At 40.5% G+C, this 17,222-nt stretch overlaps 1 protein-coding gene across 1 annotated transcript in view; it reads left to right on the top strand.

Moving 5' to 3' along the window:
• The first annotated feature begins 7,848 nt into the window (after positions 1–7,848).
• ABTB1 (ankyrin repeat and BTB domain containing 1) overlaps positions 7,849–17,222 on the top strand; it is a 36,639-nt gene continuing 27,265 nt past the window's right edge. Inside the window, exons 1-5 of the mRNA XM_033141055.1 lie at positions 7,849–8,002; positions 10,667–10,729; positions 12,294–12,349; positions 15,123–15,267; positions 16,079–16,238. Coding sequence (XP_032996946.1) covers positions 7,947–8,002; positions 10,667–10,729; positions 12,294–12,349; positions 15,123–15,267; positions 16,079–16,238 — 480 coding nt within the window. The 5' untranslated portion in view covers positions 7,849–7,946. The remainder of the gene's footprint in view (positions 8,003–10,666; positions 10,730–12,293; positions 12,350–15,122; positions 15,268–16,078; positions 16,239–17,222) is intronic.

Here is a 17,222-nt window from a genome sequence, read left to right as displayed (position 1 = left end):
GACCAACTAAGTTTGTTCTGGGTATAAGCTTTTGTGTGCATGCACACTTCTGGAATCCCAGTAGCTGGTATTGATCCTGGGGATACCATACACCCCAATGACTAGCAGCCATTTGATAAGCATTCTCCATGAATTTGTCTAACCCCATCTTTAAATACATTCAAATTGGTGTCCATCCCAACTTCTTGTGGAAGTGAGTTCCAGAGTTTAACCATACACTGTATGAAGTAGTACTTCCTTTTGTCTTTCCTGAAGCTTGGACCACTTAGCTTCAGTGGACTCAGGAACTAAAATTATGAGAGGGAGCAAAGCGTCTCTCTATTTACTATGAAGAATTGTACACGCCTCCCCTTACCCTAGTTTTTTACCAAATTAAAAAGTCTCAGGCAATTAGCAGCTTAAAATGCAACGAAGCCACTGTTACGTTGTTTTCTACTAATTTATTAATCGTGTTCTGTGCCCGTCTTTTTTTTAGTTTCCAGGAGAGCCATTTTCCGGCCTTATTTGCATTCTCGAAGTTTTTCTGTTTTAATGCTTTAATCCTCCATTCCACCTCTTGATTTATCAAGTTATTTATTTGTATTTGTAATAACTTGTATGTTTGTTTTAGTTTTAAGTCAGTTGGTTTCAGGATCATTTGTTTCTCCACTTCCTTTATTTTGTGTAATAAGTCCTCCTTGTTTTTCTCTCGCTTCTTTTTAAGTATGTAGTTTTGTTGCAAAAAAAAGCCCCGCATGACTGCCTTACTGGCATCCCAGACTATGTTTATATCTGTCCCCTTATTCATATTTAGTTCAAAATAGGAATTCAGCTGTTCTTTAGTTCTTTCCAGAACATCTTTATTGTTTAGTATACTCTCATTCAGTCTCCATCTAAATTGTTTGGGTTTCTGAATTTCTAACTCTAATATAACTGCGTTATGGTCTGATAGCATTTTCGGCAGTATCTCAACTTTTTTGGTTTGGATTGATAGTTCTTTAGCTAGCCAGATCTGATCTATCCTACTCCAGCTTTGGTGAGGTTCCGAGTAAAACGTAAATTGTTTTACCATTGGGTTTTTAAAACGCCAAATATCGACTAATTCATTCTGGTCGATTATATGATCAAATACTTTTGGAAGTTTTCCTGAATTTAATTTTTGTTGTTTGCCTGACCTATCCATTTCCGTTGATGGGACTCCATTGAAGTCACCCATTAACATGATCTTGTAATCCACATATTCCAACAATATTTTTTTTAGTTTTTCATAGAACTCCGCTTTTTTGTCATTAGGGGCATAAATCCCCACCACTAAAATCTTTTGACCCTCTAACTGTACCTCCACACCTATTATCCTACCCTCTTTGTCTTTAAATTTTTGTTGTGCCGTATATTTACTTTTAACATACAAAACCACTCCCCTTTTTTTCGTATATCTGAAGATATGAATTCGTTGCCTAGTCTGAAATTTTTTAATACCCTCTTGTGTTTTCTTGTTATATGGGTTTCCTGCAAACAAATTATGTCTGCATTCAATTTGCTTAATACATGTGTCACCCTGTTCCTCTTAACCTTGTCGTTCATGCCTTTTGTATTCCAAGATATAAACTTTATAGCCATTTTTTGCTTAGTTAAATATATTTATTTCGGTATTAAATATTTAATTTCCATTTTCTTTTAATGTCTTTTCTTCCTCAATAATTTCTCCTTCATCTTCCTCATCCTCTTCTACCCCTAGCTCTCTGCGAAATTCCTTGTACCTTCTTCCAAATTTTTTTAGTTCCAATTCGGAGTTTATTTTGTGTTTTTTCTCTTTGTAGTAGAAAGACACGCCCTCAGGATATTCCCAGCGGAATTTAATTTTCTCTGCATTTAAATTTTTAGTTAATTCTTTATAGCCATTCCTTTTTTTCAAAAAACGATTCGGGATGTCTCGAAAAACTATTATTTTCTTTTCATCTATAATTAGCTTGCCCTCTCTGGCTTTTTGCAGTATTGTGTTTCTTACCTCTATTGAGCTAAAGGTCGCTAGGCAGTCTCCTGGGTAGAGTTTTTTTTGTCTATTCTGGTGGGGAGGGGGTCTAATTCTGAATACACTTGTTACTCCATAGTCAAGATCCTCTTCCTTTATTTCTAACATTTTTGCCAACGCTGTTATGAGTTTCTTTCTAACATCCTCTCCCTCTTTTTCAGGTACCCCTCTAAATTTTAGATTCAAAGCTTTTTGGTTCATTTCCAGAAATGCGAGACTGTCTAGTGTACTTTCTTGTACCTTAGAGAGTTCCTCAATCTGATCTTTCATTTTCTCTCTATCTTTTTTATTTTCCTTTATCTCCTTCTGTACCCGCTTTTGTTGTTCCTCGACTACCTGCACCTTATTATGCAATTCCTTCATCTGCCCAGATAAATCAGTTGCTAATTCTGCCAATTTTTCTCCTATATTTTTTTCACTTTCCTTCACCGTCTCTTTAACCTCTCTTCTTATTTCCCTTATTTCTGCCAGGATTTTTGCCAACTCTCCTTCCCCTTCTATATCTGCTTTGGAAGGTCTTCTATCTCCTGGCGTCGTCACTTTCTGGGGTTTATGTGCCATTATTCTATATAAATGTTTACCAAACCCTTTACTATGTTTCCCACTTTAAGATTCACCTTCAAAGCTATTACACAGTTTACCGCAGTTCACCACATTTCCAGTTTCCAGTTTAAGATTTTAAATCTCCGTTAGCATACCACCCCAACAGTCTCCCCCACACAGTAGTGAACACTCCTTCTCCAAGGCTCTAGAACGGGTAATAACGGTAAATCTTCCACCTTTGTCTTCCACCTTTTCTTCTTGATAGAAACTTGGCAAACCCTGTACTTTGTTGGTATTCACTCTCTCGAGGGGCTCTCCGTCTTTCGCCAGTTCACCACTAGAAGAAAAATTTTTAACTCTCTTTTCGGCTTTGTTCTTATTGTCCTGGGACTTGAAATTTGCCTTCCCACCCCTTAGTTTTCTTAGTTTGTATCAAGTTACTCGAAAGACTCACACTATTGCAGCAGTTGCTCCGCTCAGTCACTGTTACAGTTGCAGTCCTGTATCCGCTCAGTCTTTTATAAATCAAAGAAAATCCAATGTCTTAGTCAGGCTAGGGGGTCGGAAGCTAAAAAAAAAAAAAAAAAAAAAAACTTCTTCAGTCCCTTTTTTCCGACTTGTAAAGCGCTCGCCCTTGCTCCTTCCCACTCCGGAGCCGTCTCCTCCAGTCGCCGCTGCTCACAGCTGTTTCTAATCAAGCTCACTCAGCGCGTTCAAGTCCGTGCGCCATTTTCCGGCATTTTCCGAAAGAATTCCCTTACCTTAGTGAAATTAAATAAATTTACCGTCCTTTCCAGCTCCTTCCTGCATATTGACCCAAGTTTCTGTTAGTCGTCTATTTTCTTGCAGCGGAGTCTGGAATAATTTGTAAATCCCGGGAGCTTTTGCCGCTTCTCCTGAGGAGCTTGAGGCTTCGCTCTGCAGGCTAGCGTGTTCCCTGAACTCGCGACTCAATCCTGTGCCTCCCGGACCTTCTCTGCGGTCCGGTGTTTCACCAGGAGAATCGCCAAGAGTGCAGTGGGAAACTTTAGTCCCAGAGTTTCTCCTCTCTGGGGTTTGAGGTTTGCGTCGCCTTCGCAAAACCTCGCAAATAGCCTTCCAAAGCTCAGGATCATCTGACGCGATCGATCCTGCGCTCCTTCCCGGGCCGCGGCAAACCAAAAGAGATTAAGAATAGTTTTTTAAAGTATTACAAAGAACTTTATAAAGCCCCAAAAGAATGTAGCGAAAAAATTAAAAGTTATCTAGAGAAATACAAGTTTAAACAGTTGACTCAGGCAGAAACAGACCTATTAGAGAAACCAATTACAGAGGAAGAGATTATAGCAGCGATAAAGCTGGGAAAAAATGATAAGGCGCCAGGACCAGATGGTATCTCTATAAAATATTATAAAATATTATATGAACAGCTGGTCCCGCCATTGAAGGAGGTGATGAACAATATCATGGAAAAAGGACAACTGCCCCAGTCATGGGAAGAGGCGTTTATTACGCTTATCCCGAAACAAGATTCAGATCTTACAAACGTCAAAAATTTTAGGCCAATATCATTGTTAAATGATGACTATAAGTTATACACAAATATCTTGGCCCAAAGAATGAAAAAGATCTTGACTCATTTAATCCATCAGGACCAGGCAGGTTTCCTCCCAGGGCAACAAGTGAAAAACAATATGCGAATGATGTTAAATATTATTGACTTTTTGGATCTGAGGATAGACAAACCAGCCGCGCTAATTTTTCTGGATGCTGAAAAAGCATTTGACAACCTGTCTTGGTCCTTTATGAAAACTAATTTGGAAATTTTAGGATTTGGCACCAAATTTAGGAGGGGTATAGAGGCGATCTACAAGGCACAAAAAGCGAGCCTAATAGTAAATAACGATTTGACTGATAAATTTAATATAACTAAAGGAACAAGACAGGGGTGTCCACTCTCTCCTTTATTATTTATTCTAACTTTAGAGGTGCTTTTGCAAAGGATTAGGTCATCGGAAGAAATAAAAGGCATAAGATATGGGAGTAAAGAGTGTAAAATCAAAGCTTTCGCCGATGATATTGTTATAACTATTGAAGACCCGCACCTAAACATCGGAGAGACATTAAAGGTAATATCAGAATTTGGCACATTGGCAGGTTTCAAAATAAATAAAAATAAAACTAAAATGATGGTAAAAAATTTAGATGAACAACAAAAAAAACTAATCCAAAGAGAAACAGAAATTGAAATAGTAAAAAAGATCAAATATCTCGGCATTTGGCTATCAACAAGGAACTTAAATTTGTTTAAAGATAACTACGAAGTGCTCTGGAAGGAAATCAAAAGAAAGTTGGAAACTTGGGGAAGGCTGAATTTATCCTTCCTGGGAAGGATAGCGGCTATCAAGATGTCAATCCTTCCAAAGATACTCTTTCTTTTTCAAAACATTCCAATTATAACCAACCAGAAATGCTTTAAAGAATGGCAGAAAATAATTTCGAAATTCATTTGGCAAGGTAAAAAGCCGAGAATTGCATATAGACTTCTAACAGATAAAAAGACCAGAGGGGGATTCTCGGTACCTGACCTTAAAATTTACTACGAAGCGGCGTGCATTGACTGGCTGGGTGATTGGTTTAGGCTAAAGAATACTGACCTACTCGATCTAGAAGGGGTGGATAACAGATATGGGTGGCACGCCTACCTTTGGTATAATAAGGTTGAGGTTCATAAAAGCTTCCTGAACCATACAATCAGAAAACCATTATACCAAGTGTGGAGCCGATATAAAGACTGGTTTGAAGGCAAAACACCAGGCTGGCTGTCATCACAGGAAGCCTTTACAATTAAAAAACCAAATATGGAAATAAATTGGTTAACATATCGAGACCTTCTGGTGATGGAAGGGAACATCCTAAAAATAAAACCATATGAAGAAATTAAAGGAAAAATAACAAGTTGGCTGGAGTATCACCAACTGAACAGTGTTTTCGTGCAAGATAAGAAAATGAAAGGTTTTAAACCAGACAGGTCATGGATAGAAAAAGAGGTTATTCAAAACAACACCAAAATACTTTCTAAGGCTTATGATTATCTGTTAGAATGGAATCTGAAAGATGAGGAGGTCAAGTGTGTAATGACAAGGTGGGCTATGGACATCGGTCACAATATTGAACTTTCAAAATGGATCAAACTCTGGAACGTAAATTGGAAATTTACAGCATGTACATCATTGAAAGAAAATTTCTATAAAATGATGTACCGCTGGCACCTCACACCGATAAAATTAAAGAAACTATATAAAACAGGCAGTAAAACCTGTTGGAAATGTGAGGTAAAGGACGGGGAGTTCTATCATTTATGGTGGACATGCGACCCAATAAAACAGTTTTGGGAAAATATCTATAATGAACTTAAAAAAATACTAAAATATACTTTTAAAAAACTACCAGAAGCATTCCTTCTAGGCATGGTAGGTCATGAGATCCAGAGTACTGACCAAAAGTTCTTCCTATACGCTACAACTGCGGCGAGACTTTTGCTGGCTCAGGTTTGGAAGCAAAAAACAATACCAACGACGCAGCAGTGGCAGCAAAAAGTCACCGAATACATGGAAGTCGCTAAACTAACCATGAGAGTCAGACAACAGGGGGAGGAAACGTTTAAGAAAGAATGGGGAAAATATGTTGACTATCTAGACAAGGTTTGTAAATTGCGAAATTTTGACATTTAACTCAAGGCGTATAAAGAAACAGAAAAAAGAAGACTTAACAAGTCAAATAAGTTAATGAAATGACAAAGAAGAGATCAAATGGAAGTTGGGATTTCATAAGTTGTAAAGGGTGAAAGGGAAAGAGGTGTAGAAGGGGGAGCAAGGTATGAGGTAATGTAATAAAAAACGTGTAAATAATGATGTGATATAAAGAAGGCATAACAAGAAAGAAGGGAAGTCCAAGACTCAAGATCCAGCAAGACTATTTGTGATATGACTTTTATTTTTTCAAGTTTATTTTTCAAGGTATAGTTTGTGCAAACAATTTTTTGTATCTATGATCTGTAAAATCAATAAAAAATATCTGAGAAAAAAAAATGCAACGAAGCCGTCGCCTCCACAACTATTTGTGAAGCTGTCATCTGCGGGTAAGCAATGGGCGTCCCAAATGTACACACCTCGGTTTAACTGCGAAGTGCATGCGGTTTTAAGATTGTCTTTCGGGAAACACATCAAGCTGCGGTATTTCTCAGGATCCTAACTACAAGATAGCTCTGGGTTGTGTACACACGGATTCAACAAAAAAGGGTGGGAGCCTGCATTGGAGATAGAGAAAAGGATAATGTGGTTAAAAAAAAAAAACACCCAACAACAACCTAAACCGTTGATAACCTGTCTCCATAAAGGAATTGAACCAGCTCCTTGATCACTTCCGTCGCCCTTTTCTGCGTCTTTTCTAGCTCGACAACATTTCTTATTTTGGAGACGAAGAGAATTGAACCGAACAGTCTTCCTTCCATTCCATACAATAAAAACTTGAGTAGGAAAGCGAATGGATGGATGCCTCCCTTTTCTGCTTCTCCTACTTGTTTGCGGCCCTGCAACGAGAGATACTGGGGGTTTATTCCTCCCGGTCTCCTGACATTTTTTAATATATTTTCTTTCAATTCCTCTGGGGAGAGACCACCACGAGAAGAACACGGCGTCAGAAGAAACCAGGAAGCTCCCTTCCCCGAGCGGACAAAGGAATTGTCCGCTTCAGCCTCGCTCGTCCCCTTTGCTCCGACCGAGGCTTCCGGGCCACAGATTTGCAAGCGGCACGGGGAGCGCTGGAGGAGCCCGAACTTTTTAAAAACGCGAAGCCCTAACCCTTTTGAAAATTATATATAAATATTTATATATAAATATATATATGCTAATCCTCGCTTGGCACCGGGGAGAGGAGGAGGTGGCGGCATCTAATCGCGGGCGAATCACAGAACGAACCGATGCGGGCTCTCGTGTAAACGGGGCGCAGGAGGAGGAGGAGGAGGAGAAGAGCGCGCGGCGCCTGGAGAAGCGGCAGCTGCTGCTCGCCCGTCCGGGGCTTTCAGGCGGCGGGGGGAATTAAAGCTGCACAGGCATGACGCCGGCTTTCCGCAGCCGCAACCCCCTTGAACGCCGCCACCGCCGCCGCTGCCCGGTATTCTAGGCTGACCCAGGCGAGGTGGGCGGGCCTGCGCGCCGCCGGGTCCCCCAGGAAAGGGCGGGGAGCGGGTCCGGCCTCCTCGTTGGTGTGGAGCAGCCTCTCCGGCGCCGTGTTTACATCCGGCGCCGCTGGGCTGCCCTGCTCCTGCTCCTCCTCCTGAGCCTCGGCCTGCTCCCGCTGAAGCCGCCTTCGCTCCCCTAGGCCGGGTCAATGCGGCGCTTTCCGGCGGGCTATGGACACCAGCGACCTCTTCACCAGTTGCAAGAAGGGCGATGTTTTCCGAGTGCGGTGAGGCCCTTGCCCAAGTTATGGGGTGGGGGGACCCCCGGGGCCGGGAGAGGGCCACACACCCCATCGGTGCTGCGCCTTGGCAGAGGTTGGGGTTAGGGAGCTTAATAGGGGGCTGTCCCTTGAGTTTCCGGTTTGGGGAAGCACCTGAATGGCAGGTGGAGGTTTAAGGGCTGCACTGGGACTTAAGGTAAACTCGTCGTCTATTTTTTTTCCTAGCTTTCCTCGAAGTTTGTTGTATGTGTTTAGGATGTTTATATGTCTCTTCTAGACAGCAGCAAAAAGGCCTGCCTGAGAGGTAAAACTGGGAAGCTGTTTAGAACAAGCTTCTGGGCTTGTTTGCACACATGAAAGCAATAACATGGGTGAGAGGGCTCTGGGCATGTACAAAGTGCCTTCGGTAACCCCAGATAATGTCTTCTCCACCAATCTAGGCTTAAAGGGAGAAGAGACTTCCAGATAGGAGCTTCGAAGTTCTAGGCAAGGCAGATTTCTGGCACACACTACATTTAGAAAGCAAACGTGGGGCATAGGGGGAGTACTGCCTGGGGCTGAAAAAAATAGAATGGAGAATATTGGGCACAACCAGGGATATTTTGGAGGGAGAAGGTCACAGATCTGTGAGGGGAATAGGGAACGAGCATGGACTGGACAACTTAAAGATTTCTGTTGGGTGTGGCAGCTCTTTGGTCTTCAACTGGTGGGTTGGAACCCACGACTGTCGCAGCCTCATCTAACATGTTGCAGCAGCACCAATACCATCATACAAATAAGTGGTGTTTTTTTTGTTGTTGTTAAAAAAATGGTTTCCAAATGCATGTTTTGGTTAAAAGTTGAGTCGTAGGTCTGGGAACATTGGAGATTATTGTGGCAGAGAAAAAGTTAGGAGGCAGATAAACAAGAAGCAAAATTCTTTTCAGAAATTCTTTTCACCTGCCTGTATTTGCCAACCTTCCCTCCCCAAGCTACTCATATTTGGCAATAGAATGGCTGCTACTGTGTTGCTTCATGTCCCTAATGGGAGGCCCCAAGTTCTTGCTGTGTTTTTAAAAAGGAAAACAACTTTTGCCTCTTCTGCCTATCAGCTCAGCTTCCTATCCTGAAACAGCTGACTACTTTAGATATCCCCTGAGAGCAGGACCAAAAAGAAACAGGTGCACAAAAAGGCAAATGGTATTTTAAGGCTTTATAAACACATTTTCTCCTTTTTAAAACTGAAGATGTTGTAAAATTTAAACTATTCCACACACGTGTGCCCAGCGTGACTCAACAGAATACAAGCACTGTCACAAAACACATCATTACAAAGACAAAACAGTTAACATGACAGTAATTCATGAATACAAGAATAAATATATACCAATCGTATATAAAAAATATATTAATTAATTTCCTGATTCACTGCATTAAGATGTAGTAACAGCCAGAAAAGTACTGTTGATCACAATATTATATCAATTCAAATTCATTGTGATCTGCATAATCACCATAAGTGATGCTATCCATAGAATCATAGAGTTGGAAGAGACCACAAGGGCCATCCAGTCCAACCCCCTGCCAAGCAGGAAACACCATCAAAGCATTCCTGACAGATGGCTGTCAAGCCTCTGCTTAAAGACCTCCAAAGAAGGAGACTCCACCACACTCCTTGGCAGCAAATTCCACTGTCGAACAGCTCTTACTGTCAGGAAGTTCTTCCTAATGTTTAATCCATCAATTTCAGTGTCAATCTTAAGAGCTAGTAAAAATCACAACACTTATAGCCTTCAGTTGCAACAAAATTTGCAAGCAGAATCACAAAAAGGACAACAGTAGCAACATACTTGGAGAACATCAACCAGTTGTTTTAAGATTTTTAAATAATGGCTAATTTTTGCTCATGATTTAAAAATGTCATTTATATTTAAATTCATTCTACCCTCCCCCTTGCCTTTTATTTTATTTTTGCAACCACCCTATGAGATAGTCTAAAGTCAGAGACAGGGACTGACTTTATCCCCAGTCCTAGTCCAGTACTCTTAACCATTGCACCATACTAACTCTGCTTCTTTAGGGCCTTTCCAGAAAGCAAAATAGAAACACAAACTATTTTTCTTTGTGTTTTCTGTGCTTCTGATAATCTGCATATGCACTGTTGTGCCCCCATAGAATTGGTGGGGATATTTGTCACTAACTTTTTAAAGAAAAAAAAGAAAAAAAGAGGGGAGGTGTGTGCTACTGTAATGTAGAGCAGGAGTAGCCAATGTGATGCCTCCAGATGTTAGACTAAACTGTCCATCATTCCTCAAATGGCCAGGGCTGATGGGAGGGGGAATCCAAAAACACATGGAGGGCAGCATGTTGGTTTCTTCTGATATTTAGGAAATTACACAGACTTAAAAATCAGTGGTGGGGGTAAAGGAGAATAAATGTAAAGTGGGTGGAAATAGCATTGCTATTTTGTGTCCCTTCTTTTAAAGGTTGCATGGGCACTCCCAAACTCGAGTACTGTATTCTGTGAACCGCCCCGAGATATTATGATGAAGGGCAGTCTAATCTAATAAATGAAAACAATAAATAATAATAGGGAAAGGGGCTTTAAAACCAGATAATTTATGAAGCTGTAGCTGAAGTGAGTTAGATTAATTCTTAAGTGCTAAAGCTGTGCCCTTGTTTGTCTTTCAGATACCTTCTTGAACAGAGAGATGTTGAAATCAATGTCCGGGATAAATGGGACAGTACCCCTTTGTGAGTGCTTTGGCCTTGAGACATACATGCTGTTTGGTAACTTATACAGGATTTAAAGAAATGCTTTCAGGCATTGCAGCGGTTCCTCATTTTACTTCTGTTGTTGTTGTGTTCAAAAAAGAAAACATTGTTTCTTATATCCTTCTCCTACAGTGTGCTCCCCATTCTCTCAAGTTTTCAGTGTGCCCATGCTGTCTTTTGTTGACAAGGCCTGCTGTTGGAAATAATTTTCCTCATTCAGAACAATATTCTGAAAGGCAGCTGAATGCCTGCCACTGCTTTTGGGATAATTTGTGGCAACCATTTTACTAGCATGCTAAGAAGAGACCTGCTCCAATTGCACCCTTGGCCCATCTTGTCTAGCTCTGGTTAGCCATAATGTTCTGGGAAGTTTGCAAACAGGACATGAAGACAATAGACTCTTGTTTGTCCCCAATATATGTTCATCAGCACCATGCTATGTCTGTCATAAAAGAAAGTATAGAATGGGAATCCCTGGAGTTGTACAATGTGTCCTTGGGATGTTGTCATGTCAGCCTTTATTTGATTGCACTGGCTGCTGATCTATTTCCACATAAAATTCAAAGTACTGGATTTTTTGTTGAAATCCCTAAGCATCTTAGGACCTAGGTTACTTTTCCTGCATGAACTTTCCTATCACCTGTGATCATTGCTGGAGTTCTATTGCCTTCTGAAGTGAGGTGGGTGGGAATTGGGAAAGGGATATTTTTCATTTTGCTGTCTCCAGGGAGGCCCACCTAGCACTAACTAGTCTGTCTTTACAGTGACAGATGGAAGACTTTTTATTCACCCACACCTTTTAGTGTCAGCTTTTAGAAGTTTTTAAAAATCTGGGATTGGGTTTTACATGAGAGTTACTGCTGCCTTTATCTCGCTAATGGAAACTGCTCTGAAAGTCTTGACTAATAGAGCAGGATGTAGATACTTGCAATAGAAATAATAAGCATGTACCCTAAAGTTCTTGTTGGTAAGGCTATCATACAGTGTTGAGGCTGTTGTGCAGATTTCACCTCTCTCTCAATGTTGTCCCATAGAACTTGATGGGAGCACTGAAAACCAAGGCAGCATTGTTTGGATGGTCCCACCCCTTCATCTGCCTAGCCCTAGTCCACATTTCTTTGTTCTGCTTGCACACGAAGCAAGTGCATATCTCATCAGTAGAAAAGGAGTGGGAAAAGACTCTTATTCTCCTTGTCACAACAGAAAGAAATGAGAATGCTATGGAGAAGACTGGATCAATTTATTGTAAGGAATTAACACCATGGGTGGAGCCAGCGTGGTGCCCTCCAGATGACGTTGGACTACAACTCCCATCATCCCAACCATTATCCATGCTGCTGGGGCTGCTGTGAGTTTGCACTCCAACAACAACTGGAGGGCAACACATTCGCTGTCCCAACCTATTGTGATTTTAGGATCTTAATTAGATTGCAAAGTTGGTGCTGTGGGAGGACTTTTGAAGGCCTTGATACATTGAATCAGCAAAACTTAGAAGTTTTCATTTCTAAGTGTCTCTTTCTTAACTCCTTCCTTGTGTTAACAGGTATTATGCTTGTCTCTGTGGACATGAAGAGCTCGTACGGTATCTTTTAGCCAATGGTAAGAAAAACTGATATGCTTCTGAGGACCAGTGTGGTGTAGTGGTTAAGAGCGGTGGACTCGTAATCTGGTGAACCGGGTTTGATTCCCTGCTCCTCCACATGCAGCTGTTCGGTGACCTTGGGCTAGTCATACTTCTCTGAAGTCTCTCAGCCTCACTCATCTCACAGAGTGTTGTGGGGGAGGAAGGGAAAGGAGATTGTTAGGCGCTTTGAGAGTCCTTAGGGTAGTGATAAAGCGGGATATCAAATCCAAACTCCTCCTTCTCCTCTTCTTCTTCTCCTGGAGACTGTGTGCCCAATATATATGGTCACCTGTGTGTCTCTAGAATTGTCACTGAAGCTACACTGTATAATCCTGCTCTGATGGGAAACTGCATAGCTGCTTTTGACTTGTTATGCTAATCAAACAGCTAAAATCTTATTTTGCAAGGGAAACTTTTCCTCTCATGGTAATGGTGTTAGTACAGGGCTCAGTTTTTTAAAAGTTTACAGTACTAGCACTAGAGTGACATTAACATTGGATCTTAGCCAATGTGAAGAGCTGCTACTTTTAATCTAGTCTGCTTGTTGCCATTTTGTTTAATAAAATGCACATAAAAGTAAATGTCCATTTTATGTTTTACTACATTTTATATATGCTGTAAGCCACCCAGAGTGGCTGAGGAAACCCAGCCATATTGGTGGGATATAAATAATAAAATTATTATTATTATTATTATTATTAAGCTCATTTTTTACTAAAAAAGCAAAAGTCAAGGCTCCTTGTTGGTACATTTAATATTTCTGTTCTCATCATAGCACCCAACAGGGCAAAAATAAACGGATTTAGTGTTTGGCTTTACTAGAAGGAATAAATTCACCTGTAATACACTGAAGCAGTAGCTGCCACCATTTACTGAGTGACTAGTAGGAACAGTTATCACCAGGAATATGTGCTTTCGCTTGCAGATCTATCTAGGTTACCAAGTAAGAAGTCTGCCAGCATCCATTCTTGAACTACCCAGCTCCCAAGGGCATTGTTGCGCTGTTTCTTAGTAACTTGGCTAAAAGGACAAAGGCAATAATGTAGGGCAGAGCTTTCCAAACTTTTCATGTTGGTGGTACACTTTTAAGACATGCAAGATTTCACAACACAGTAATTCAGTTTTACTAGTAAACCAGAGGTTAAACTAACCCCTTTCCAGCCCTGGGAGCACCGTGGGGAGCATTCGTGTGACTCGCCTACACACTGCACCCGACACACTAATGTGTTGCGACACACAGTTTGGAGAACTCTGATGTAGGGTGAGATAAGCTTAGTTCTCTCACCCACACCATCAAAATACATTGATTTCATTTAATCAATGTTAGGTCTGTTGTTTAACAGGTACAAAGAATATAAATCCGGTCAGAGAAATGAAACAAAAGTATGGTTTCTAACTTTATTTATCAGAATACCTGTATTTATAAACTACCAACACAATTATTTTTGAGGTGCTATACAATACAATCATTAAAAATAACAAAATTGTACAATTATAAAATCATAAGATGACCCAGACTGAATCAGATTAAGTCTTTATAAACACTTGGTGAAGCAAATACATTTTCACCAGGTGACAAAACATCAGGAACGTGGGAGCCTTTCAGATTTCCATAGGAACAGCATTCCAAATTTGGTATAGTCATACCTCATGTTACGGCCGCTGCAGGTTATGTTTTTTCAGGTTGCGCTCCGCGCTGAACCCGGAAGTACTGGAATGGGTTATTTCCGGGTTTCAGCGCTTGCGCCGAATTGCGTCATGCGCTTGCGCAGATGCGGTACTGCGGGATACGAACGCTGTGGGTTGCGGACATGCCTCTGTCATGGATTACGTCCGTAACCCGAGCGTCTACTGTATTAGATCATAATTCATAGCTTACAGCTAAAGCAAATAATAATCCTTCTAGGGATAAGAAATCCAAATCATGCTTTGGTGGGGTAATGTTGAATGTGAACAGTAGCTACATGCAGGCTCTATTAGAAATGGGTATATTCCAACCAATGCAGGCACAGACTTAAGAGAGAATTATATTGATTTTGGACAAAAAAGTTTATATTCCTAACTGTAGTTAAACACACAATCGAAAAGTTGTTTTAATTTTTTCTGGGAAGCTTTTTAGCTTGTTTCTAACTTGTATTTTACAAAATATTTACAGTGTACTTTAAAAGAGATTCTTTTCTCTGTTTTTAAATTATAATAACTTTTCTCCAAGGAGCGCAAGGTGGTGTTCATGGTTCTCCTCCTCAGTTTTATCTTCTCATCAATCCTGGGAAGTACCGGTAGACTCAGAGACAATGACTGTCCCAAGGTCACCCAGCAAGCTTCATGCCTGAGTGTGGATATGAACCCTGCTCCTCATCCAGCACTCTAACCACAATCCAGCCATAGTGTAGCACACTGGATCGCAGTGGTGTGGGTGTAGCAGAAACGTTTTCTGTAAAATATTGTAGAATGTATGCAGCTTCATGCAGCTATTTTTTTTTTAAACTGAGTAGTCTTACAGTTGTCCCAAGGCAGAAATTAAGAGACTGGATATTATGGTTGAATGTTAATTTTACTTCATGAGCTCTGCTTTAGACCAGAAGAACATATGAAAGTACTTGTAATGAGGGATGAAGGTTGCTTCAGTTGTTTAGTAGAAGCAGTTCTTAGTTCTGTTCTGCAAAGAAAGACAATATCACATATGTAAATGATATGTCTCTTGTAATATGGCTTCAAACCTAAATGCCAGTTGGTATTGGTTTACAGGTGCCAAATGTGAAGCAAATACCTTTGATGGCGAGCGTTGTTTATATGGGGCCCTGAGTGATGCTATTCGGCGGGTGTTAAAGGAGTACAAGCAGATCACAGCAAAGTGCATGAAGAGAGACTACTATGATGTCTTCCTTCAACGGTAAAGAGAGAAGGGATGCCTTCATTGCAGGCTGTTAAGCATTAAAATGCATCTGTTTCCATTGGACTGCCACGCCCACTCCTTGGATGACTGACCCCTCTTGCTTGTTTTGTTCAAGGAGATTCAAAAGATCTATTATGTTCTTGTCTTATGGAGGCTTGCTTGTGATGATGACAAGTCTGCCAAGCCACTGTTAGTTCATAGTACATTGAAAGTTTACACACACACACACACACACACACACACATATATATATATATATATATATATATATATATATATATATATATATATAAAATTCCCTCCCCACTGAAAAAACTTCTCATATGGAATGCATGATAAAAACTGATTAATCACAATCTACTGCGTAAGTGGCAGAAGTAAATAAGACTACTTAATATATGTGTGTGTGTGCAATCCTGTTTATGGATTGTACGCACACATGTCCCCAGGGAGGCTCACTTGGTGCCATTATTATATAGCTTTAGGCATCAGGCAAAAACATTACTTTTTCTCCATGGCGTTGAATCATAATTTCCTGTGGCCTCCTTGAGTGGTTCAGATTCTGCCTTTTTAAAGAACAGGATTGTCATTTCATTTTTTCATTGTTTTTCTTTGTGCTGGTTTTAATGTATGTTTTTCTTTGTTTATATGTTGTAAGTCACTTTGAGTTATCTTTGTAAGAAAGGAACCAATAAATAAATAATAGAGAATTATTTTAGAACCTTGATTTTGAAGGAACAAGATGCTCGCAGTTGCTGAGTCCTCCAGTCCGGTTTTTTCAGACTTGTTGTTCTCATTCTCCTTGCAGACTTCTGGAACAGGGCTACCAGAGTGACATTGTATTCATTGTGCATGGGAAGTCTTTCTGTGCCCATCGCTGCATTCTTGGTGCCCGGAGTGCATATTTTGCAGAAATGTTTGAAACCAAGTGGAAGGGGAAGAATATCATCGCACTAAAGCATCCATTGGTGAGAAGACTCAAGCTTTGTTTTAACTAGAATAGTGTCTGCAGTTGGTGCTTGCTTTAAGGTTTCAGGTGCTAAGTCTAGACCCTGATTTACACATGCATCAGAATGAGACAGTAGAGTGGACTGTACCACTTAAGACTGTGGGTGAGGATGTCATTTCAAATACATTAAAAAAGCATAAAAAATCAACTAACTAAAAAAAACCATAAAAAGCAACTAACTCCCTGAATTGGCTCATTGAGAGGAAGTGGTTCTGGGCTAGTCCTCTCACTGCTATTCTCCTTTTTTTTTCTTTTTCTTTTTCACTTGTAGTGAATTTTGTTAAATTTGGAACACTCAAGATGGGCTTCTCCTACTTGCAGTCTGAATGGTACAGTCCATTCTGCTACTTTATTCTGCTACACGAGTACCAAGCCTGATGTTTAAAGCTTCTTTAAAACAGTTTTACTTGGATTATCTCATCAATGTTGATCTGGAACATTGTATTGAGATTTCATTGTGACTATTGAATCGACCCTGACTGTTCCTACTGGTAAACGTAACACACAAGCTATTCAACTTCTCACAAAACAGGTGTTTGTTTTTTTTAAGCTAACTATATAAGTGGTTATCACAACTTGTGGTCAGTTCCACATGTTAATTACTTTTTGAGTGACATTATTTAATGTTGTCACATGGTGTGAATCGAGAGCTGGCATTGAGGAAAAGGGAGCTACAGCTAAAATATTGCTCTTTTTGTTGCTTGCCTCTCCAGAGTTAGCACTACTGCAGAATCTCATGGGCCCTCATTACCTTCTAGTTTCAATATAGCCAATGGGGTGTCCTCCAGAAGTTGTTGTGGACTTCTGATCATTGACCTGACAGGCTGGGGCTGATGGGAGTTGTAGTCCAAAACACCTTAGCTACTGCTGTTCTAGCTTCTTTCTCACTTATGTCACTGTGTAGTTCAAGCCATGGCAAAATGCAACATCTGTAAATAACCAC

The sequence above is a fragment of the Lacerta agilis genome, chromosome 2 (assembly GCF_009819535.1).
Source record: "Lacerta agilis isolate rLacAgi1 chromosome 2, rLacAgi1.pri, whole genome shotgun sequence".
Classification (NCBI taxonomy): Eukaryota; Metazoa; Chordata; class Lepidosauria; order Squamata; family Lacertidae; genus Lacerta; species Lacerta agilis.
This window is presented reverse-complemented; position numbering and strand designations above follow the sequence as displayed.